Source organism: Lynx canadensis, chromosome A2 (genome assembly GCF_007474595.2).
Source record: "Lynx canadensis isolate LIC74 chromosome A2, mLynCan4.pri.v2, whole genome shotgun sequence".
NCBI classification, from domain to species: Eukaryota; Metazoa; Chordata; class Mammalia; order Carnivora; family Felidae; genus Lynx; species Lynx canadensis.
Window position 1 is genome coordinate 874,901 of NC_044304.2, and position 24,457 is coordinate 899,357.

Below are 24,457 nucleotides of genomic sequence, written 5' to 3' on the forward strand. Positions count from 1 at the left end.
CGGCTCCAGTCACCAAGGGAGCTCTGGCTCCCAGCCTCACCGGGCCCTGCTGAGCTGTGTGACGTCGGGAAGCCAGCACCCCTGGGAAACTCTGTCCAGCCAGGCAGGACACAGGCGTTTCGGGAAGCGTGAGGGAGACTGCCACCCGGGCCTGCCTCCCTGTGACAGCCAGGACAGCAGTGACAGCAGCAGCTCCTGCTACCCTGGGATGCCCACACTCTCCAGATCTCTGCCTGCCTGCCCGCTGCTCCCCTCCCGACCGACCATCGCACGAGCCGCCACGCGGATGAATAACCGAGGTCTCAGACCTCCAACACCCGTGTCCCTGCCTCACTCGAAAGGGCCCCCACACCCGTCACCTGGCGCTAGGCACCTTTTTCTTTTTGAGTCCACGCTGCAATAAACAACCCTGATCACACCCATTTTCCAGATCAGAAGACCAAGGCCGCTGCTTACCCACAACCAATGCACCCCAACTCCCCCAACCAGCCCCCCACCAGCCCCCTCCGCCCAACCAACGTTGAGGCTCGGCTCTTGACTGCTGGGGTACTTCTGGCGGAAGCTTCTTTCCCAGGAACCCTGGGTGCGCAGACCCACACTGAGGCAGAGGAGGCACCCAGGAAGGCAGGGCCCTGGCTTACCATGCTGAAGTCCAGGAGATCACTGAGCTCCTTGTCCGTGCCCACGGGTGCCATCCTCTGTGGCTGGTTCATTCTCCAGTGGCAACGGTGGGCTCCGGGGGCAGGACGGGCACCTCGGCCCTAGAGACGGCCCTACAAGAGCAGAGGAGACAGACACACAGAAAAACGGAGAAAAAGAAGAGGTCTGAGTGACCCAAACAAGAGGCAGACAGATGGGGAACGGGGGAGCTATTTAAAAAGCCCTTCCTCTAAAGGCCCCGAGGGCTTGGGTCTTCCCAGAAGGAGCCCCTTCACGACCCTGGGGGTGGGGGCAGGGCAGGCAGGACTGGGTTTGGGCCCCTGGAGACCTCTCCCCAGAGCCCTCAGGGAGTCTGAAGGAGGGTGGGGGTGGGGGTCGGGAACCTGCAAACACACACTCCCTAAACTCCCTCCAAGACCACCAGGGAATCAGATTGCAAATTTTAAACTGGATGCAGGGTGGGAGTGGTCCCTTCCCCAGTAGGCCAGAACCCGCCCCTCTCCCCACCTCTCTCCGTTCCAACCCCCCCCCCCCACACAGGCTTCCCCACCGCCTCTCTCCCACACCCGCCAGGGAAGGGGGAGAGGGGCCCAGGCTGCATCCCAGGGGAAATTTTGTGACCCCCCCCCCCACGAGCAGCTGTCACAGCGTGCTGAAAACCAGGTTACCCCAAACTCAAAAGCAAAAAGAACTCTCGAACAAAAAAAAAGGCAAGGGAGCTTGGTGGGGTGCCCTGTGCAGAGACCTACCTACGAAGCTTCCCTCCACCCTTAACTTCCTACCCCCACACAGAAAAACAACAGAACTCAAAAAAAGAGGAAAAAAAAAACCAATCCTAGGTTGTTTTATTGTCACGACGTATCCGGGAATTATTTTTAAGCAACTTTGAAAACATCCCTTGCCTCCCGCTGGAGGGGGGTGGAGAGGGGGTCCCCCAAACCAGGGTTTCCCCCGCACGGTCCCAGGGGCCTCCGCTCTACAACGGGGGTGGAGAGTCACCTGCCTGGCCCCATCCCCCCCAGAGAAGGGAACGGAATATGTCTCCGTCGTCCCGCGGACTGAGCGCGGGGCCCCTCCGGCTTCGGTGCCGAGCTCCCAGGCTGGGGGCGGCCCCACGGAAACCACGGAGGCTGCGAGGGAGAGGGGGTTCCAAGGTCGAGGGAGACCCAACTCCAGGAGCGGAGGAACCCCCGCTTTGTTTGCCAACCAGGGGCGAGGTGTGAAACGGCCGCCCCGGCGCACCCCCTCCCCCAAGTCCTCCCTCTCTCGCAGGGCGTGTGAAACTGACTTTGTTGAGGAGTACGAAACCGCACTTTTTTGTGGGGTGGTTGAAACCGATTTCAGGGCCGACCCGGGGGAGGGGGGGCACTGGAAACTTGTGGGGTGTCGCCGGACCTCGGGGGGCTGGAAACGGGCTCGGGGCGCAGAGGGCCCGGCCGCCGGCCCCAGGGGGAGGCCCCCGCGCCCGCGCGCCCCGCCCGCCGCGCCCCGCCCCCACCCCCCCCGCCGCGGCCGGTGCAGGCGCGCGGCCCGGGGGCCTTTGAAGCCGGGCCGCCGCCGCCGCCGCCCCGGGCCGCGCTAACGCGGAGCAGATGTTCGCGGCCCCCGCCCCCCCCCCGCCCGGCCCGGCCCGGCCCTCAACCTGCGCCCGCGGGCCGCGCCGCCGCACCTTCCCCGCCAGACAAAAGGCCGCCCCCCCGCCCCCCACCAACTCCGGCGCCGGCGGAGGGGGCCCCGCCGCGGCCCCGCCCGCCGCGCCGCAAACTTTCGCCAAGTGCGGCCCGGCGGGCGGGGGGCGCGCCGCCGAAAGTTGGAGAACAATGACGCCCGGCCCGCGGCGCGGCGGGGGCGAACTCCCGGACGGCGCCCCCGCCCCAACTTCCCCGGGCCCGCGGCGGCGGCGGCGGCGGCGGCTGGGGGGGGGGCCGGCGGGAGCGGGGGGGGGGGGCGACCAACTTCGCACAAAGCCACGGGGCCCGCAGTCCCGGCGTGCTCACCTGCTCGGCGCTGCCCGGCCCGCAGTGCGCGGGGGGCGGCGGCATGAACGGCCCCCCCGGACAAAGGGGCGTCGCGCCGGGCCCCCGAGGGTCGCGCGTGGGCGGCGGCAGCGGCGCGCGTGGCCCGGCCCTCCCCGCGGCCCGCCCCGAGGGGCCCGTGCGCGGCCGGGACGCTGACGGGGGCGGCGTGTGAGGAGCTCGCGGTGCCCGCCGCCCGCGTCGCTGGGCTCGGTCCGGCCCGCTACGCTCGCGGCCGCCGCCGCTGCCTCATCTTCCTGCGGCGGGAGACATGTTCCGCCCCCCGCCCCGCGCGCTGCCCCGCCCCCACCAGGCCCCGCCCGCGCCCCGCCCCGCGCCCCGCCCGGCGTCGCTGCGGATCCCTCCGCCGCCGCCGCCCGCTCGGCCCGCGCCGGTCTCCGCGGCTCGCCTTCCAGCGCGCCCGCGGCAGCGGCTGGGGCTCGTGAGGCTCGGGCTCTAGGAGCAGCGCCGCCCGGCCGGGCCTCCAGCAAAAGGCTCGGGGAGGGGGCCGGGACTATCTTCCAGCGCGGAGGCGCACGCAGGATGGAACACAACCGTGACGCAAGTGGGCAGGGACCGTGAGATGGAAAGATAAGACACGGCAGCAGTGGCCAATCGGAGGGCGCTAAACCGTGATTGGCGGGCTCGTCGGCCATTTCTGGGGCTGCCCCGCCCCCTGCCCCGCCTCCGCGGCGTCTAGCGAAGAAGGAGGTGGGACTCTCGGAGCGTTAGGCCTAGAGAACCGGTGGGGGGGGGGGGGGTGTGGGTTTTGGGGTTTTATTTGTCAGGTTTGCTCTGCCGCCCGCGCGGCCTCTTGGGCTGGGTCGTGTCTCAGTTCCTAGGGCTGGCCCCTGGTGCTGGCTGTTGAGAGCGGGCATCCATGGCCGGAGGACAGGATTTGGACCCATTTTGTTGGTAGAGCAATGGAAGCCAGCTCTGTTTCAGGGTCAGACAGGCCCACAGGGAACCCGCACTGTGCGTGCCTCTGACTTGCTGTTGCTTTGGCCTACCTGATTCTCAAGTTTGCTCATCTGTGAAACGGAATCTGGACGCAAGCCTTTTGGTTCTCAGCGGGCTGTGTCTCTTCTGGAGTCTGAAACTCTTCCCGCCTCCAGGGGCAATTCAGCTTTTGAGGACCACAGACCCTTCAGAAAGGGGATGATAAAATTATAAATGAAAATATGACAAGCTCTCGTGACTTCCTGGGTCCCCAGAAAGCCACATTCCCTTCCAGGCCTGGGAAAAAGCCATCATCCTCCTGGCCCACTGGGCTCTCGCCACCAGGGGCCTCTTTGCCGGTTTGGAAGCTGCCAGACTCCTTTTCACCTCCGGGCAGGCCCCGTTGTCCTTGTCCTGCCCTCTGTCTGGCATGTTTTTCCACTCACACCTGGAAACCCCAAATCACCACAGTTCAGTGCTGCTCCCGGCCCAGGAAGAAAAGAGGGGGTCCAGGGTGAGGAGTGAGTGGAGGGCTCAGGGGCCTCCTAGTAAAGGCACAGGCCCCTCACGCTGCACCCCAAGTAGGCTGGCCCTGATCCTTTCTAGCTCAGAGAAGCTCCCTGTGCCGCACGCCTGGAGAGGGAGGTGTGGGTCTTGGGGTCTGGGTTCGAATTCCTCATTCCTTCCCGCCTCACTGTGACCTTGCGCAAATTCTTGACCCTCTCTGGGCCTCAGTTTCCCCCTCAGGAAAAAGGAAGGCACAGCGATGGGTACACAGTCGGTGCCCACAGCGTGTGCCCGCGTCCCTCAGCCTCTCCCCACTGGCGGGCCTGCGTCTGTGGCAGGGCAGTGGCCCCCTCAGTCCCCAGCTGTTCCGTGTGGCCCGACTCTGACCCCAAGGGCCTATTCCTGCTCCGGCATCCCCCCAGCCCGGGGAGTTTCTTGAGGACCAGGCTGGGGCCAAGGCCCCTCGGGGTCCCAGCCTCACTCAGCGTACATCAGTTCCCCCTTGCCCGAGAATGCTCAGGGTCTAACCCTTAGCGTTGGGGTTAAGGTTCCTGGAGGTGGGGGGGAAGATCCATTCGTGGACCAAGCAATTATCGAGCACCAACTGGGTGCCTTTCTTGGTGCTGGGCATTGGGCCACAGTGGTGCCTGTGCCCTGCCCAGCACCTGCCCTCCAAGGCAAGAAGGGCCATCAGAGGTCCTCCTTTGGTTCCGAATGTGGCTCTTTCCATCCATATGTTTGGCTGTCAGGTCCTCATGCCTGAGAGATTAAACCCATTGTACAGATGAGGATAGCGAGGCTTAGAAAGCTCCTCCCTGGGGCCTGGTCCACCCTGGGGCTCACACCTGCCAGGAGGCCCTCCCGGCACCCACAAGCCACCATTGTCCTCCCTGGGGAGGCCCAGCATGGGCTGAGTCACTGGGTGGAGCAGTCCACAGGGGCCCCCCACGCTGCCACCTCTGCCCAGCCCCGAGGCCTGGGTGAGCCCTGCACGGCCTTGGCATGAGGACGGGCAGCGGGTGGCTGGTGCCAGGGGCCCCTTGAGGCCGGCCCACAGCCCGCCCACCCCTGCCTGCCTGCCTGTGGCCTTTGTTCTCCTCTGGGTGCTGGCCTGCTGGGCCTGGGCAGGCTGGAGCCGGAGCCCTGCCTCCCCACCTGCTTCCTCCTTCCACCCAAGCCACACCCCAGGCCGGGGACCCCACACTGAGGGAGATAACCCTATTTCTGGTTGGCAAAACTAACGCCAAGAACAGATTGTCACCAGCGAGCGGGGGCATAAGGGACAGAACATAGGCATGGTGGTGGAGACTTCCGGAAGAGACACAGAGGGCATACAAGCCACGGTTGTCCACAGAGAGGATGTAACTGACTTTAGGACTTTGGGGGCATCCTCCCGACATGTGTTTTCGTTTGTCTCCAAAGTGGGTACCTTCTCCTGGGGTGTGAGCAGACCCCACCCCCACCCCCCGCCACCACTCCTCCCTGCTGTTCAGAAGCCCTGGCAGGATGGAGGGGCACTGCCACTTAAGCCAGACCCCCGGCCCAGTCACCATCCCCAGCGCACACTCACACAGGGGTGATGACGGCCACAGGGGCTGGGGGCTTCTTCGTCCATTCAGGCCCCTACAGAGGGTCCTGACCCAGGCACGTCCACATGCTCGCCCTGACGCCCCTCCCCCGGGGACCTGGGTCAGGGTTCCTTCCTTCCTTCCTTCGTGCATTCTCCCTGGCTTTGGGAGGGAGGTTGGCTTCCATAGGGCCTGATGGTTGGGCCTGGGGCTGGGGGTCTCCCTGGATTATACCTCCCTGGAGGTAGGCGGGAGGAAGGAGCCGCTGGCTATGCGGGATGTAAGGGGGGGGGGGGGGGATATAGCTCTAGCCCCTCCCCAGGCACGACTAATCTGGCTCTGGAAGCTGTAAGGTCAAGGAAGGGAGGGGACCCAGTGACCTGCCCAGCCCCTCTTGGGGAGCCAGCGGGCCAGGGGAGCTGGGAACCGGCTGAGAGCGGCCAGCCCCCCAGCCTCATGCCTCCCATTGCCAGGTGTCGGTAAATATCCAGAAGGGGCTCTTTATGTGCCCCACAGGCCCCTGACCTCCCTGGGGTGTGTCCCCGGGGCAGTGACACTTGGGTGTGACCAGAAGGATGAGAAGAGTCAGTGGGGGAACGGCAGGGGCAGAGGCTGGGAGATGGGGCCGTGTGTCATGTCTGTGAGGAGCCCTCGAGGCCCACGGGACCTAAGCCCAGAGAAATGGAAACCAAAGGAACTAAGGCCAGAGAGGGGTCGGGCCTTAACGGTGAGGGCACTAGAGAGCCATGGCAGGGATTTGAGCAGAAGGGAGATGTGGTCCCTATGGCTGCCCTGTGGCGGGCGGTTCAAGAGGGGAGGGGTGGAGACAGACCTCAGGGGGAGAGAAGGGCTGGCCCGTGGGGGTAATGAGCAGCAGACGGGAGTGGGGGGCTCTTGACGGCGTGGGGGTGAGGACACAGCCACCCATCGGCGCTGGGTGCGGGGCCACCCTCCGAGCAGGGACATCTCGGCGCTGGTGGCAGGAATGACCGGGGCATGGGAAGTTCACGTGCCGTCCGTGCCCAGGCCCCATGGGATGGAGCCAGCGCCTGGCCGGAGGGCTGTGCACCAGGGGCAGCAGGTGAGTGGGTGAATGCATCGGGGCTGAACCCCAGCCCCGGACTGAACCCCGACCCCGGCGGGGCCCCCGCTGCGGACCAGACCCAACCACACCGAGCCTCTTTCCCCCGGGCCCCAGCCGCCTCCGAGAGCCGTGCTACCCGCCGAGGGCGGCCCTTCCCCCCTCCTGGCCTGGTGCCTACGGCTCCTGACTCAGGGGCCCCCAGGGCCTGTCCTGCCACATTCCGGGGTGGCCTGTGTAAACACGGGGTGCCTCCTCGGCGGCCCCCATGGGCATTGTTCGTCCTAGTTCCCGGGGACCAGGGCGTGGGCAGGGGACAGGGAGCCGGCCGGATTCCCGCCGCCTGCCCACGCACCCACCCACGGGGCGGCCCCACTCACCCCTGCCCCTGGCAGCGAGGGGGCCCTCCTGTCTCTCCCCGGCACGCGAAGGGCGAGCTGCTTCTCCTGGCGTTCTCCAGGTCCCCTGAGCTTCACAGATGAGGCGGCACACACAAGCCCATGGCTCAGCTGGGGAAACTGAGGCTCAGGCCCCAGCCCGAGGCTGGCAAGGCTCACACACCAGGTTCGCCTGCCCCGCCAAGCTGTTCCACGTGCTTCCTGGCGTCTTCCAGAAATGCAGAGAGGGCACTCCCTGCCGCCAGCACCGCACCACTCCAAGGAGCTTGGGTTTCACCCGGCGCTTCTGGGAAGAAGCCAGGAGGGCAACGTGGTCTCTCTCGGGGCTCACACGAGGCCCTCAAAGGCCCAGGCTGCTCAGGGTGACCAGGAAGAAGGCGCTGCTGGGTAATTCTGGAGCTGGTGTGGGGACTGCATGCTGCTTCCTGGGTGTGTGCTGAGGGCCACGGGGAGCCCTTGGCGGTTAGCCCCCCCGCCCCCCGCCCCGTCCTGGCCACCCTGTCTGGAGCCGGGACCCCACATGGACTCTTCCCTAACCTGGCTCAGCCCACCCCCCCACCTCACAGCCTCACCAGCCCCCTTGCGGCTCCCCAAACAGCTCGTCCTGGCCGTCTGCTCCTCTCATTGTGCCCGGCTAGCTCTTCCTCGTCCTTCAGCTCTCAGCCTGGGTGCTGCCTCCTCCAGGAAGCCTCCCAGAGCAAGCCAGGCCCCACTCCTCTTGCAGGAGTTTTTGCAGTTTCCGGTTCCGGTTACTCCTCCGTGGAGTAATCGCTTGATCCCGTGATCACTGGATTAGGGTCCCCCAAGGGCGGGGCGCGAGGCTTTCTTACTCCATGAGGTATGGCGCACAATGGGTGCTCGTGGGTCTGGAGGGTGGCCGTGAAGACAGAGGCAGCGTGGTGTGGGGGGTTCCTGGTTCTTAAGGCCAGGCTTGGGGCCTGGGCGATGGTGTCCAGGGGAGGGAAGGAACAGAAGCCACTGGGCCCAGCTTGCCAACAGATCTCCACCACGTTCTGGCTGTATGCCTGGGGCAGAGGCTGCCCTTCCCAGGCCTTGGTTTCCCCTTCTGAAAATCAGGGCTCGGGGAGGTCACTTCCAGGCCCTAATGGCTACTCACACCTCCCTTTCCCTGTGCACACCATACTGAATCTCACTTCGGCCCTGGGCAGTGGTGGCCACTAGAACACCCTTTTTGCAGGTGGGGAAACCGAGGCACAGAGGGATGCGCTCATTTGGCCAAAGCCACATGAAGGGTTCAGTGCCCAGGACTGCCCGAGGGAGGGTCCCAGGTGGGTGTCTATTCCTGTTCTACGGGAGGGGCAGGCCAGTGGAGTCACCAGGGTCCTGGCTTTGTACCTGGCACCGTGCCCTAGTTTGTTATGCCCAGCATCTCCTGTACCCAAAGAGTGGGGGGCTGTGATTGGCCCCATCGTGCAGAAGAGGACACTGAGGCCCCCCCAAAGCTGAATTAAACCACACGTGCTCCCTCCTGGCTGGGGCTTGACATTGGCCTGACTGCATGTTTGCAAAGAAAATGTAAAAAGGTTGCACAAATAGGTCCCAAGAGGCCCAGGGAGGGAGGCAGGCCCTGGTTCTTCCTCTCGGAGGTGATGACCACCCCTCTGTGGGTTCCCAGGCATCTGGGCCCAGGCCTGGCCCCTACTTGCCCCTGTGTAGACAGGAGTTTTCAAATGGCCAGCAGGGAGTGTAGTGTGTGAGGCGGGATCTGTGGGCGACAGGTGCTTGGAGTCACCCGAACTCTCTGTACTCCTAGGATTGGAAGAGTCTCCAAACTGGCAGGCCTCGTGTACCCCTCCCACCTCCTTGCCCTCTTGAGGGGTGGGAAAGGTACAGAGCCAAGATCTATAAAAAGAAAAACCTTCAAATCTGGCTCTATAAAAACTACATGTTTCCGGGGCGCCTGGGTGGCGCAGTCGGTTAAGCGTCCGACTTCAGCCAGGTCACGATCTCGCGGTCCGTGGGTTCGAGCCCCGCGTCAGGCTCTGGGCTGATGGCTCGGAGCCTGGAGCCTGTTTCCGATTCTGTGTCTCCCTCTCTCTCTGCCCCTCCCCCGTTCATGCTCTGTCTCTCTCTGTCCCAAAAATAAATAAACGTTGAAAAAAAAAATTTAAAAAAACTACATGCTTCTGAATCAAACAGACACGCAGCTGAGGTTAGATGAGGTGAGACAGCTGGGGAGAAAAACATTTGTAACACTGTAACAGAGGGATTCATAGCCTTCCTATACAAAGAGTTCCTACAAATCAATAAAAAAAAAAAAAACCCACAAAACAACCATACAGAAAGCCAGGCAAAGAAATGAACATTAGTTCAGGCAAGAAGAAATACAAATGGCAATTAAGGGACAGCAAAAAAGAAGCTTAAAGTCACTCATGATGAAAGAAATGCAAACAGATACTCAAACAAGAAAACGCCTACTGTCTTTACAACTGGCAAAGTGGTAGACGATCGGTCACGTCCGCTAGTGATGAAGCCAAGTGTGGGGGCTGCGTATTTCAATAAAGAAACTCTAAGGGCACCTGGGTGGCTCAGTCGGTTGAGCGTCCGACTTCGGCCCAGGTCATGATCTCACGGTTCGTGGGTTCGAGCCCCGCGTCGGGCTCTGTGCCGACAGCTCAGAGCCTGGAGCCTGCTTCTGATTCTGTGTCTCCCTCTCTTTCTGCCCCTCCCTGACTCATGCTCTCTCTCTGTCTCAGAAATAAATAAACATTAAAAAAAAAATTAAAAAAAAAAAAAGAAACTCTACATCCCTTTGAACTCCCCCTCCAATGTCAGTCCTAACGCTAATAAATCTGGTAACAACGAGAACACAAGCAGGGATGTGCATTAGAATTGTGGTTTGTGACGGCGAACGCTTGGAAACACTTGGAAGCGACCAGGAAGAGAGGACACAGGAGGAGACCACAACGTTACCGGGAATGCCGTCCTTGCCTTACGGCCCGTGGGGTCTGCACGCATATTCTGAGCAAGCAAGAGGTCTCAGGTGGACGGTTCGGATGAAATGCAAGTTTGAGACCCACGGCACCATTTTGGGGGTAGAGATTTTGTAAAGGAAAAAAGCATGTATCGAAAAAGTGCAGGAGGAAATGCCCCAGGGCTCAGCGGTTACTCTGGGCGTGGGGGGGGGCGAGTTTCAGTTCTTACTTGATATTTATATTTAAGAAGTGGAATTAGCTGAGAAGTTGGACATTATTTTCTGGGTACGTGTGTGTTGGTATTTTTTAAACGAAAGGAAAGCTCAGTTTTCTGCCTCGCGGCTCAAATTCTGTAACCCTGCAGAGCCACGGGATGGGGGTGGGTTTCTGCCGGGGGTATCCCCAACCCCCTCAGTGACAGTGCCCGCTGGGTGCTCCCTGAAGGGGACGGGCCTCCGGCTGCCCTGGGGTCGTCTGGGGGAAAACCCTGGTGCTCCAGGGAGCGCCCCCCCCCCCCAGGGATCCCAGAGCACAGGGGGCGTTGCAGAGTCCAGCGAGGCCACGCCCCCACAGAACCCTGAGTTCCTGCCAGTTAGAGGGGATTCGTCTGTGCACCACACACCAAGGTCGAGGGGGAGCCTCCCGGTCCCCGGCAGGTGCTGGGGGAGCATAGAGGGGCAGCCCCTTCACTCAGGGCAGGGACAGCCCCTAGCACTGCCCAGGAGGAACTGGGTCATGTGGGGTCATGGATCCTCTCCTGTGAAGGCCACTGGTCTCAGTTTCCCCGTTTGTACCGAGGCCGGAGGGGCGTCGAGTCCCTGCCTCTGAGCCCCGTAGGTCCCCAGCTCTTGGGTTCTCAGGGCCTGGTCTTCCCTCCCCCGCCCGTGTCCATTTCCTCCCACCCCCAGCCGGCCCCGGGGCAGGACAGAACTCCAGGTGCCAGGCTGGCCCATGACCTCTCTGTGCCTCATGTTTACGAAGTCTGCAAAATGGTCATGAAGAGCAAGAAACTCACCCACCAGCTCCTAATCCCCCCGCCCCCACCCCCCCAGCCTGTGGTTCGGCTGTGCGAGCAACACCAGGGCCCCAGAGCCAAGCACACAGCCCAGCCCGTGCTGGGGCCTGGGCGGCCCGGAGGGGAGAGAAGAATCCAGGGAGGGGAGCGAGTAGAGGCCAGGCACCTACCATGTGCCCTAGGCCTGGTCTCCCTCCAGCGCTTCTCACCGCGGCTCCTGGGGCCTCGCGTCTCATTCCCACCTCAGGGCCTTTGCACAGCTGGTCCCCTGCCAAGAGCACCCGCCTCCCTCAGCCTCCAGCCTGTTATGCGGGGTTAGTGCCTCTTCTCCTTGCATGTGGCAATACCCACAAGTCTCTGATTTGCTCGTTCAGCGCCCCCCACCTCCAGTTCCATTGGGGCGGGCCCCGGGCCTGGCCTGGGCCTGGCAGACAGCAGGCACTCAATGGATGGGGAGGACGCGGTGGCCCTCATTTCACAGGTGGGGGACCTGGGGCTCAGAGGGATGGCCTGAGGTCAGATAGAGAATGGTGCCTGGCCGGGGGGGGGGGGGGTGGTAGGGTCCCGGGACAGCTGGTGGGGCCCACCGGAGTGGCCTGAAGGCTGCCATGTGCAGGAGGGAGTGGGGAGGGAAGGAGGGGAGGCAGCAGCTGGCGGCTGGCCCTGGGCCAGCTCTGTCCTCGGCTGGGAGGGGCCTCGTGCTGGGGCGGTCTCTGTCTCTCTGTCTCTGTGACTCTCTTTCTGTGTCTTTGTCTCTGGGTGTCTCTGTCCCTGTCTCTCTCCCTCTCCTGTCTCTATCTCTCTGCCTGCCTCTATCTCTCCATCTCTGTCTATCTCCCCTTTCCTACCCTTGTCCCCTCACCCCCAGCCGTCAGGGCTGAAGGCTGGGCCCTTCACCTCCACCTGCCTTTGTGAGTGGACAGGACCCGTCCCTGCCTCTGGACTCCCCATTATGGTCCCTAGTCTTCCCCACATGGGGAGCCTGGGAGACACTCCTCATGGGCTGGGGGACCCTGAGCAAGTCTCCCCATTGTGAGGCTCAGTTCACCATCTGTAGAATGCTTGTGGCACCTGGGACTGGATGTGCTGGACATGGGTGCTGGCGGGGAGGCGGGGGGAGGGGACCGCAGGCTGAAGGCCCTGGCCCCTCAGGGCTCGCAGCCAGCCTAGGGGAGAGACGATGACGAAGGAGTCACTTTACAGGCATCCGAAGCTGTCCTGGGGGTCAGAACAAGTGGCCAGAGAGGGTCTCAGGGAGGGGCTATGGAGGCTGGCAGTGATCTTGGTGGGCTCACGGCTAGTGCAAAGGCCCTGAGGCCAAGGGCCATCCTCAGCCAGGCCTCTGGGTCCCTGACTCCAGGCCACACGGTGAGCTGACTTGCTGACCCTGTGCACTTGCTCCCCAGTTAAGGCCCCCCCCCCCCAGGCCACGGGAAAGGCGGTGGGCAGGGGCTGCAGCAGAGAGCACTGGGGAGAAGCGGAGAGCTGGGCAGCCCCCCACCAGGACGATCCACGGTCCAGATCTACATCTCCCCAACCCTGCCGGCACAGCCATCCCGCCGAACCTCCAAACCTCGCTGACAACAGAATCCATCACTGCAGAAATATCCTGGGGCCTGCGGCTTAATCACTCTGATTTGCATTTTTGCATATTAACGACGGCAGAGCAGCTAATTTTGCCGCAGTATTTTAAAGGTGCAGAAACTCTGGAACTGTGCAGGGGGTGAGGACAGGTCCCTCACTCAGCCTGCGGGCTGTGGGCTCCCAGGGATAGGCTCCCTGCTGGTCAGTGACACCGCTGCCCTGGAGTCACAAGGACCCCACCCCTCAGGAGTCACGGTGTCTTCCGCTCTTGAAATCGGGCATCGACCTCGGCAGCGGCCAGGGGAACGGGATTCTGAAATTTTCCGCGGGTGGCTGCACCCTAAGCACCCCGTACTGGGAAAGCTTAGGATCAGAATCTGTCTTAAACCTTTGGATTCTGTCGCAGCCTCTGATGGCGCTAGCATCCAAGGCCTCTCTGCAGCTCCAGCAGAGAGCTGCACCCTACATCTGGCCCTGGCGGGCTCTCAGCTCAGCCCCGGGCGTGCCTTTCAGCTCCCACTGGTTGCCCACCTCTGGGCCTTTGCACATGCTGTTCCGTCACCTGCCGGGCTTTTCCTTTTCCAACATCGTCTCTCCGGAGAGGCCCTCGTGCCACCACGCATGGGTCCAGGCCAGTCACCTACACATCCCCACCGTGAAGCCGGGAAACTTGACCGGCCAGGCCTGTGCTCCGGGTCACACGGGGTCCTCCCGGTGGCCGCAAGGGTGCTGGGCCGCGGAGGGGCTCCGGGAGTAGGGCGAAGGCCTGAGGTACGCCCTTGGGTTCGTGCTGCCACCTAGTGGCGCCCCTGGGTGAGGCCGCGGGTCTTCCGCGGAGCCCACACGGCTCTCGGGGACCCCTGGGAAGCCCCTGGGGAGACGGAGAGACTACCTCGAGGGCTGGACTCCCACGGGCGCGACAGAGGGGCTTCGACGGCGAGGAAGGAAACGGGGGCCGACCCTGCGGCCCCGTCCTCACCTGACCGCCAGGCGCGCGCGCAGCCCGGCGGGACGCGCAGCACGGCCCGCGCCGCGGCCCAAGCCCACCAGGGGGCGCCCGCCGCCCGCGGCAGCCAGGCCCCCCCCCCCCACCCCGCGCGTGCCCGTGCTCCGCGTGAGTGACCGAGGACGCGCGCCCCGGTGCTCCCGTGCACGTGCGTGCACATTTGCGTGTCCGCACGTGCGAGGCCCGTTTGTGTTTGTTCGCGGCTCATCCGCTTACCTGCCCTCAGGGCACAGTCACAGGTGCGCGGCTTCGTGTGCTGCCCAGCGCATCCACGCATGCGCATGTGCCGGCAAGCGTGCCTGTCCGCAGGTTCTGGCACTTTATGCATGTTCACGTAGGTACGTGTCCCAGCTCGGCGTCCCCTCTGGCTAGCGCTGGCCGGCACTTGATCCTCTGCCCCACCGCCTTGCTTTCCTTTGTTGACTGACCACCGCCCGTCCTCCCGTGTCGAGCGGTGCTCTCAAGGCACCTCTGGTGTCTGCGCCCGCTGGGCACCCAATAAACCGCTCCGAGGCCCCCAGAGGCATGATTAGGGGGAATCTATGCCCAGCTCCAGCAACCCAGCGGAAGAGGACCAGTTCCGGACAGCCTGCTGAGCTGGGGGGGGAAAAACCCCTCTCTCGTAGCCCACCTGCCTCTCCACTCCTCTGGCGTGGGAGGGGCCTCCTCCCTCCTTACCGTTCCCTCTCTACCCCACGAACTCCTATTCATACCGCAGGGTCCTGTGCTATTGACCCTTCACCTAGGACGCGTTCCCTGGTCCCCCGGGTGTGAACGCTGAGCGGGCAGGGCATCGGCTTCCCCCCGGCTCACAGACCTGCTGGGTGAGCTCCGTGGTGGGGTGGTGGCTGCTGTAACCGGGCTCCCAGGCCACATCTGCAGACAATGGTTCATTAAAGGTGACTCCCAAGGATGGGTGAATGCTGGTTCCCAGACCCCACCCTCGTGGCTGTTAACGCTTAAGAGGCTCTGATGTGAAGCCTGTCCCTCCCTCTCTCTGTCCTTCCCTCTGTCTGTCTCTCCTTCCCTCTCTCCCTCTGTCCCTTCTCTTCCTCTCCTCCCTCGCTCTGTCCCTCTGTCACCCCCTGGCCCTGGCCACCCCTCCAGCCCCCGTGGGCCATCTCCTTGGCAACGGTGGCCACAGGGTCAGCCATTCGATCAATCTCCTCTCACCCCGGAGGCCCCAACCCTGGACCCGGAAGGTGACGAGGAAGTGGGGTCAGGCGCGGGTGTCTGGGTGGGGGGAACGCCATGGGGTTAGCACAGGGGTCACTCAGGCAGAGTGGCGGTGGGGTCAGCAGGGTCAGAGGTCAAGCGAGCCCTGGGCAGGCACTGAAGGTATGACCCTCCCAGGGCGTCCGTTTCCCCAAGGCAGGGGCTCTCTGGCTTACAGCCTCTATGCGGGGTCCAGGCCGGTTCCTCGGAGCCCTCGGGGTGTGTGGGGCATGGCCCCCCCCAGGCGAGAGCAAGGCCCAGTCCTCACCCCAGTTTACAGCTGGTAACAAGACCACCCCGCCAGGAACCGGTCAGGGCGGAGGCTGGAAACCGGGGCTGCGGACACAGCACGCGGGGCGAGCAGGTTCACATCCCACCCCCTGAGCCGGCTGCCCTCACTGTCCCAGAAGGTTCTGCCATCACTGCCTCTGAGCAGTCCACCATTACTGCTTCTAGCATATTCCATCGTTACTGCTTCTGGAACAGTCCTCCATCATGGCCTCTGGAAGAGTCCACCTTTCCAGTGGTGAGAGGCTCACTGTTCTCACAAGGCAGGAAGCTGTCCGGGGCCTTTAAGGTTCTCCCTTTCAGAAGCGGGGAGGCAGACAGGCGGGCGGGCAGGGGAAGGTCCCCCAAACACGCCAGGAGGACGTGGCTTTCTCCCGGGTTCTCCACAGCCGTGGGGACAGCTCAGCGGGGCAGCTGGGCGATGTGGGGGCCACAGGGCCCCCCACCTCAGGTCGATCGGCTGGGCCCTGCAGGGACATCGATTGCTAAGTATGTTTGTATAGATCCTGGGACAGGTAGCCCGGGCTTGAAAGGGGAGGGGAGGCAGGGCCAAGGGGGCCCTCTGGGGACCTTGGGGGGCTGAGTGGAGATGCTGGTGGGAGAGGGGGCACCGGCGTGCAGAAGATACCTCATCTGCTCGCCCCCCTTTCTGAGCCGCAGTTTCCCCATCCGGACAAGCGGGAGGGGGTGCAGATGTGGAGGAGGTTTGCAGTGGGTGGGCCTTCTGGGGTCCCCCTTTCCAGAGGAGCCCCCCCCGCCCCCCAGCCGGAGAGGTCAGGCTGCTGGCTCCGGGCCACACAGTCCGGAGGTGGGGGCCGCCGCGCGCTTCGCGGACGCGGGGAGACGGTCTTTCCCCAGAGGCTCCCCCCGCCGCGGGCTCCGCGGGACGCTGGCCCCTCCCCGCCAACGGGGCGGGGCTGCTGGCCCTTTAAGAGCCTCGTTTTGGCGCCGCCTCGGGGTTATCGATCGCAGCCTTGGAAACGCGATTAGATTATCCGGCTGGGAACGGCAGCCTGGCGGGGGCCGCGAGGGGGAAGCGCGAGGCTTCTTGTAAACGGCTCCCCGCAGGGCGCGGGGGGCCCGGTGCCCGTGCTCCCCCGGGAGGGGGCGTGGCTAGGCGGTGCCGGGTCTGCGGGTTCGGAAGCCGAGGCGCGAGAGGGGTCCCCTGTAGCCGGGGGGTGGGGGGCCTCGCGTACCCCGCCGCACTTACGGAGTGCCTCCTGTATGCCAGGTGTGTGCGGGGCGCACGAAACCAAGAGTCGCTACATAGAAACACGTAATCCGCTCCATTATTGTCATTAAACAGTAATACGGCTCAGGAATGTTCCCTGCGGTCCCGCGGAGCCTCTGCGCGCCGCATTTTTTTTTGGGGGGGGGGTCTATGATTCCATTATAGAGACGGGGAAACTGAGGCTGGGCCGGAGAAGCTGAGCCAGAACACGCATGCCCCTGCTCGCTCCCCGGGGGACTTCTCTGGTGAGGTCATGTGGAGAGCGACGTTTTGGGGGGCCAGCCGGACCACCGTCCCTACCCCTTTCTGCACCTGCACTCCGGGAGGGGGCTGGCAGGACTGAAGGCACGTCGACCCCCAGCGTGGACTGAAGAGGCTGCGAATGGGGAGGGGACGAGTGGAGAGGAACTGACCGTCTTCTGGGTGTGGGGCTGGGGGCGGCCACTGCACCAGGTGTCCAAGCATCAGGAGAAAGCTCCACTCACCTGAGGCGCAGGCGCTGGCGGGGGACCCGCGGTGAGCTGTAAGCCCCGGCCTCCGCCCACACTCACCCCTGCCAGGCTCTCACAGGCCCAGTTCCAAATGCTCCCACGGCGAACGTTTGCTGATCGACTCCACAACCGTACTTAGCAATAACGGTAATAGTGGTTTAAGTCGCAGCTGTTTCGCTTTGGCTTTGGATCACGATCCCGGCCTCGTCCGCCTAAAAACCTCTGTAGGTCAGTCGTTCCCAGCATGTACCGAGTGGGCCGTATGCCCCAGTGACCCACTGCGTGCCCTCAACGGCCCCGAGGCCGCAAATAGCACCGACCTGGTCTACAGATGGGGGACAGAGACTCAGGAAGACGGACACTCTTGTTCCTGGAACCCAGGAGACGAAATTCCAAGCCTGAGCCAGCTGTGTCTGATTGTCGGGCTGCCTTTGAGGAAAGAGGCGTGATCACGGGTTTTGAAGGCTCCGAATGTGGGGAAACTGAGGCACAGAGTCACGGAGGGGCCCGAGGGCCTCCCAGAGCTTCAAGGAGAAGCCAGGAGGAACTTCCAGGCAGACGGTGACGATTAGCCAGGCTTGGGCCACAACCACACAGTACAACCTTGCTCACTTCACCGGGAGCCTCCTACCTGACCCTGAAGGGGCCTGACCACTGGGGGAGGGGGCAGGGAGGAGGAGTCTCAGCAGCAGCGGGAGGTCCAGGGAGGGGAGCAGCCTCCTGCCCTGCTACAGGGGGTTCCAGACCTGACAACCAGAAAGGCCCTACACACAGCAGGAGCTTAATAGATGCAGAGCAAGGCCCTGCCCAGGCCTCCCAGGCCTTGGGGGAGGATCAGGGGAGGGGGGAGGGGGCCCAGCCATGCCGGCTCAGAGCGCCCCCTGCCTCCGCACGGGCCCAGGTGGGGCTCCCCCTCCCTCAGGCTGTCTCCCTCTCTCTCTGCCCTCTGCCCCTCTTTGTGCTGCCACAGCGGAGGGCCCTGCCTCTCCCACTTCTCAGCTCCGCCTCGGCCCCTCCCAAGTCCCACTCAGGAGCCATTAGCCGGGGCCTCTCCAGGTGCCCCCTCCCCCCGGGCCTCTCCAGGTGCCCCCTCCCTCTCCCCCCCACCCCCCCCACCCCCGCCTCTCCAGGTGCCCCCTCCTCCCCAAGGGCCTCTCCAGGTGCTCCCTCCCCCCCAGGACCTCTCCAGGTGCCCCTCCCCCCCAAGGCCTCTCCAGGTCCCCCCCCCCAGGGCCTCTCCAGGTGCCCCCTCCCTCTCCCCTCCCACCCCCACCCCCCGCCTCTCCAGGTGCCCCCTCCCCCCGGGCCTCTCCAGGTGCCCCCTCTCCCCTCCCCCCCAGGGCCTCTCCAGGTGCCCCCTCCCCCCTTCCCCCACAAGGGCCTCACCAGGTGCCCCCACCAAGGGCCTCCTTTCGGGGGGGTGCCTGCTGCCATCAGGCCTGCCGCAGAGTTTGTGTCCCACGCGGGGCCTCCCTATGGGCCAGGCGCCGTGGTGGGGACAGGGGCACAGGTGAGCCTCACGGTGTCTGGCGTCTCATCTCCCTTCTGCCAAATCTTCCAGGCTGTTCTCCCCCTCACGTCCCACTAGGGAAACTGAGGCACAGACAGGGCAGAGGTGCCAGAGGAGGGCCAAAGTCCCTGGGGATGGTGGAGACGCCTCGGGCGGAGGCCGGGGGCTTGACGGATCCCCCCAGGTTCCTTCCCGGTCAGATCCCCTGTCCCGCCAGGCCCCCCACACCCCCACTCGAGGGGCTGCAGCCTGAGAGGAGCAGGCTTTGTCTACGCCAGAGGGGAGACAGAGTTCTTGGCCAAGGGAATAGCAGGGGCAAAGGTCCGGGGCAGGAGGCAGAATGTGGAAGGAAGGAGGCAGCGCTGAGGCTGGCCGGGCTCGGGCCTCTGGGGTCTGCTGGGCTGTGGCGAGGGCTTAGGTCTTTGTCCGGGGTGCACTGGGGAGCCGCAGTGAGGGGGGATGAGGAAGGAACCATGCTTTGACCAGGCCCTCTGGGTGCTGGGGGGGAAGGGACAGTGGGGGCAGGGGCCAGGCAGGGGCCAGGCAGAGCCTGAGCTAGGGCAGAGATAGAGAGACAGGGAGAGATAGGCCAGGTCTGCCTTCCCGCGCAGACCCTGAGCTCCAGGGGGGGAGCCGGGCGGCCGGGAAGGGGTTCCGGCCAGTGGCCATGGCCCCGCTGGCCCCTCCGAAGCAGTAATTAAGGGCTCCCGGCGTCCCCGCGGCATGATGTATGTGCGCCTTAACTAATCATTTATTAGGTCACTGATGTTTCGTCAATATTAATTCATTTATTTAAACAACTCGGCTCCGTAATGAAGATGTTGCCCGAGAGGGGAGGCCGGTGGGTGGCGGGCCTTGGCTGCAGGGAGGGGGCTCAGACCCGGGTCTGGGGGTCTCCAGACCACCCCCCCCCCCAAGCTGGGCGCGGGGAGCCAGCTGAGGGTGAAACGTCCCTGGAGGTCAGGGTTATGCCGACACCCTCCTGGGCCAAAAGGGAGACTGAGGCCAGACCGGAAGATGAGCGGCCTCGAGGCGCCTGGGCAGCCCGTGAGGATGGGCCGCGGACCCCCGCCCTGCTGCCCTGAAGGCGGATCCCAGCTCGGGGGCCACCACCTAAAATGCTTTTTCTTAACCCCTGCTGTGCCCAGTGCCCCCCCGCCCCGCCTGCTGGGGGATGTGTCCAGGGGGACATCTCAGAACAAAAGTCATCACATCCTTCCTCTGCTCAAGAGCTGCCTGTGTCTCCCCAGGCGGAGAAACCGGAAGGCCTCTGCCTCTGCTGACCTCCCTGACCCCCACCCCGCGTCCCAGGGGCCCCCATCACGTCTCTATCACCGCTTGTCTTGGCGAGTTATTTGTTGAAAACCTCTTTGTCGTCTGCTTTCCGCACCGGCCTCGCCTTGGGGAGGGAAAGGACACCGTCCCAGCGTGTGGGTGACACTCAGCAAACGCCCCCTCCCCCGCAGCAGGCACCTGGGGGGCCCGGTAATTTCTCCGCAGCACTGCTAACGGTTCCTGGCGCACCCGGGGAAGGGGCCCTTCCGAGTCTGCTTCTGGAGGCGCCGGCCAGGAGGGCCCCCGTGACCTGACGGCTGAGCGCCAGTCCTTTGCCCGTGGCAGTGACCACTGTGCGGTGGGTCCCTCACAGTCCCTCACTTTGAGGACAACCCGCCTCACCGAGCGAGCCTGGTCTTGGGGTCGGCTCGCGGGGACCCCGCACTGAGATGCCATGACTGGAGTGTCTGAGGTCCCCGAACAGGAGATACGCATCGTGAGGGGTTCCGCGTCCTTCCTCGGATTCTGCCGTGTCACAAATACGCGTAGGGGCGTCTGGTGGCGAAGCGGGTGAAGCGTCCGACTCTTGATCTCAGCTCAGATCGTGATCTCTCGTGACGTCGAACCCCGTGGCGGGCAGTGTGGAGCCTGCTTAGGATTCTCTCTCTCTCTCTCTCTCTCTCTCTCTCTCTCTCTCCCTCCCTCTCCCTCTCCCTCTCTCTCTCCCCCTCCCCTGTTCGCGATCTCTCTCGCTCTCTCTCTCTCTCTCCCCCAAAGTAAATAAACATTAAAAAATTATGAAATGCACGTAGAAATCAGACACTTAATGGCAAACACAGAAGTGAGGGTGGGAAGCAGGACGCAAAGAGGCCCAGATTCCGGGTCCCCGGGATTCCCGGATGTCAGAATCCCCAGGTAAGAGGATTTGGGAATTTCGGGATTTCGGGAGCTCAGGGTACTATGAACTTTGGAGTGTGTTTCTTTATTCTCCCCCGGAGGTAAACACGGACTCTGGAGGGGGGAGGACACTTCTCTCCTGAGGGATCCGGGGCCCCTCTGGCACCAGGGGAGGGGGCAGCACTGGCCTTCCGTCGCGGAGGCTTCAGGACTTGATCGGCCGGCGGGCCCGAGGCTGTGGCTACGACGGGTGACTGTGGCTGCGGCCACCGTCGTGACAATGACGACTGACACCTTCCTCTGGGTACCCGCAGCCACCAAGACAATCATCGGACCATCATCGTCCCCTTTGCACAGAAGGGGACACTGAGGCATGGGCGGGTAGGTGGATGACAGAGGTTACACGGCCAGCCAATGTCGAGGCCCGGATTCAGACACCCAGTTGGGATTCATGACCTTCGTCTCTCCCCACGCAGGCCGTTGCTAACACTTTCATCTACCAGGGCCCTCTCCTGCTCTACAACCTGCCAGGGCTCCCACTGCCCACAGTGTCAGATCCTGGGGCCTCAGCGCACACAGTTCCCTCCACCTGTCCCCCCGCCCTGCAGGCCGAGCTCGGGCCCTGCCCTGGGGCGGGGAGTCTTGACTCTGGGGAGCCTCAGCTCAGCCCCTCAAAGGGCACGTGCGAGGGTCTGGGGAGGCCGGCCAGCAGCTCTCTCCGCCCACCCGGCTGCAGCCTCTCATCGAGGCTCTGGTCCAGCCTCCCACTCAGTGCCTGCTGTACAGATGGGGAAACTGAGGCCCAAAAGCTAGCAGGCTTACCTAGCAGGCACTGATAACAGCGAAGCAGCAATAATGATACCCCCCGATGGGGTGGTTGTGAGGCTTCTGCAGGTTGTTCAATCGCCCACCTATACACCCAGGGGCATCGCTCTGGCCACGGGCCCGTGTGGAGCCCCGGCTGCTGACTCCAAGCAGGGCAGAGGCAGAGATGGACACGGGCATTCCCAGCCCTGTGGGGTCAGGGTGGGGTGAGGGGGGAGAGTCAGAGAAGGGCTGAGGGTCTGGCCTGGGCGGGGAGGGCTGCAGGGAGGAGGAGCCTGAGGGAAGACAGAGGGGGCGTTTGCTAAGAAGAGGGCAGGGAGTTCCTGGCGGCGGGGTCAGCACGTGCAAAGGCCCGGAGGTACGGAGAGGCGCCCCCCAGAGATCCTGCCGTGGTAGGAGCGGGCGCGGCTCGGGCCGCTGTTCCAGGGCCTGGTAAGGCTCCACGCTCCTTTGGGAGGGCACAGGGGAGCCATAGAACGTCTCGAGCAGCGGAGGGACGTGCCCCTAATCTGGCCTCCAGATTTATAACTCCACTGGCCGAGCACCTGCTGTGTACCGGCCTTTGTCCCCCTCTCAGATGTGACGTCACGCCGAGGCCGGAGCCGGCGCTGTGGGCCTCAGTCTGTGCACCGAGCGAGGGCCTCCCGCGCCTCGCAGCTGGGGGTTGTCGAAGCTGGTGGGAGTCGGGGGCGGCGGCCGGAGGACGGTGCCGGTTCGGTCCCGGGCCGGTCCGGGGTCTCCCTGATGCCCGCCGGGTAGCGAGCCCTGCGGTGCTGCGGGAGGCGGGCCCAGGGCGTTGAAGCTAACTTCCTCTTAAGCAGACTTAATTAGTGTTCTCGGGTCCCACATAAATTAAGCGTGGCCGGCCACGGAGGCCGGAGCGCCCGATCGATGGGCAGCTGATGACAAGGAACCCCGTCAGGTCGCTCCGCCTGATAACGGCTCACGACGTTATCTTCTCCAAGCAGGCCTGGGGGCCCGAGGTCTGGCTGCGCCGCAGCCCCTCTCTGAGCCTCAGTTTCCACATCTGTGAAATGGGGCGAGCCTCCGCGGGTTCGTTGTCCTTTCCCTGATGGGAGTGGTCACGAGAGCCTGGGCTTTGAGCCCCAGAACCTAGTTCAGCCGCGTCCTGAGGCACCTCCGTCTCCGAGGGCTGGGATTTGGTGGGTGGACAGCTGTGGCATAGATTATGCGCCTGCTGTATCTGGAGGAGGAGGCCAGGAGAGGCCGGGAATCCTCCAGAAGGTCCTGCACCCCAAACTCTCTCAGGGAAGAGGTCCCCCAAGTCTTTAGGAGTCAGTAGGCTGGAAACGGTTGGGCGGGGGTGGGGTCCCGGGTGCGGGCGGCCCATGGGCCATCCCTCTGGACAGACCTCACCTAGCAGACTCGCCCTCCCCAGGGGGCCAGGCAGGGGTCTCCACGAGCACTGTGAGTGGGACCGAGACCTGGCATTCTGGCGTGTCTACACAGATATACCAAGAATACCTCCTGGGCACTGACCCCTGGGCTGGGTGCTGGGAGCAAGGCAGTGACCACATGGGAGTGACCTCTTTCTGTGGTAGAGACAACCAAATGCATGTCTAATTAGAAAAGCGGAGGGTTCAGGGAGGGCTTCTTGGAGGTGGGGACATTGGCTGAGACCTGGAGGAAGAAGGGCTGACGGGGAGGCGTGGCCAAGGGCAAAGCGATGCCACCAGGAAGGGACGAAGAGTGGGGGAGGCACGCGGAGGCCCCAGAAAGGCCTGAAACTTGGAAGGATTCCGGAACCGAGAGGAAAGGAGGGCCCACAGTGGCCTTGGGGGAGCATGGCTAAACAGGGTGCTGATGTCAGCTCACAGGATCGGGGGCGTGGTCCGTGTGGGGGCATGGCCTGGGCCAAGGCGACCATCAGACAAGGTCTCCCCTCTTTGAGGACCAGGGCTTAAGTAGCAAATACTCCCCCACAGGGACACCTCTACCCAGAGGCCAGTGGCAGATAGAACTGGACACAGACTGCCTCCGGGCTTGTGGGGCCAGAATGGGGCCCGAGGGAGGGGAGCAGGGCTGGGCAGAGGACCCCAAAGGGGGCTTTGGAGGCTCTGCTTGGGAAGAAGGGAGAACCCCCCCCCCCCCACCAAGGAGAGGGCTTTCAAGGAGGAGAAGGAGCTGGCTAAGTGACAGGAAGACATGTGCAAAGGTCCTGAGGCAGGCACGGCAAAGAGGCTTGTTTGGTGGGGCTGGGGACTGGGAGAGCTTCAGAGATCGGGTGGAGGGGCGCCTGGGCGGCTCGGTCGGTTAAGCGTCTGACTGTTGATCTCGGCTCAGGTCATGATCTCACGGTTCGTGAGTTTGAGCCCCACACAGGCTCTGTGCTGACAGCTCAGAGCCTGCTTGGGATTCTCTCTCTCTCTCGATCTCTGCCGCTCCCCTGCTCGCTCTCTCTGTCTCTCTCAAAATAAACACATAAACAGCTTTCAAAGATCAGGTGGAAAGGTAAGGGGTCGGGGCAGGGACTGGGCTTTACCGAGAAGGGAGGGAACACGGGGGCCCCCGCGGGTGTGGAAGAGGCAAGCGCATAGTTTTCCTTTGGAAAAAGCTCTCCTGGTGCCGCTCGGAGGCTGCCAGGGGTGGGAGGGAAGGAAGGAGGAGATCCAGGCGGAAAACAAGGGGCACCACGAGGTAGGGAGAAGCGGCCGGAGCGGGAGGCGCGGGTGGTGGTCCCTCCCTGCCCCACCTGTCACCACCGCCTGAGCCCCGATCGCGGTGGCTCCCGGCTGTTGGGAATTATTTTTCATAAACATACTTCAGGCCCAGCCTCTCAGCTGCATGGGGTCTGAGGGCAGCGGGCAGCTCAACCAGGCCTCAAAGCAAAGTGTTCCGGCCCCGCATCAAACATGCGGCCCGGGGGGGGGGGGGGGGCTCCCCACCCGGGCTGGCCTCGGTTTACTCACCTGTGCAGTGGGCCTTCATACAGACCAGCCGGGAAAAGAAGTCGCTGATGGGGGGGCTGTGCGGGCAGGGTGCGGATCCTCTTGCG

The 24,457-nt window shown here is 63.8% G+C and overlaps 2 protein-coding genes across 17 annotated transcripts in view; both read right to left on the reverse strand.

Moving 5' to 3' along the window:
• The window catches only part of TCF3 (transcription factor 3), a 32,375-nt gene extending 29,612 nt beyond the window's left edge, over positions 1-2,763 (reverse strand). For 10 of the 16 annotated variants that reach the window (XM_030335883.1, XM_030335873.1, XM_030335865.1 and 7 more), the window contains exons 1-2: positions 2,658-2,762; positions 642-773 (exon numbers count right to left, since the gene is read on the reverse strand). In XM_030335883.1, coding sequence (XP_030191743.1) covers positions 642-713 — 72 coding nt within the window. In that variant the 5' untranslated portion in view covers positions 714-773; positions 2,658-2,762. Of the gene's footprint in view, positions 1-641; positions 774-2,657 lie in introns of all 16 variants that reach the window. The other 6 variants (XM_030335940.1, XM_030335961.1, XM_030335943.1 and 3 more) reach the window with 1 other exon arrangement.
• Positions 2,764-13,399: 10,636 nt separating this feature from the next.
• Positions 13,400-24,457, reverse strand: part of ATP8B3 (ATPase phospholipid transporting 8B3) — an 18,839-nt gene continuing 7,781 nt past the window's right edge. The window contains 6 exon segments of the mRNA XM_032595267.1: positions 13,400-13,574; positions 20,783-20,963; positions 21,343-21,411; positions 21,528-21,629; positions 22,092-22,214; positions 24,372-24,427. Of these exon segments, the coding sequence (XP_032451158.1) occupies positions 13,400-13,574; positions 20,783-20,963; positions 21,343-21,411; positions 21,528-21,629; positions 22,092-22,214; positions 24,372-24,427 (706 nt within the window).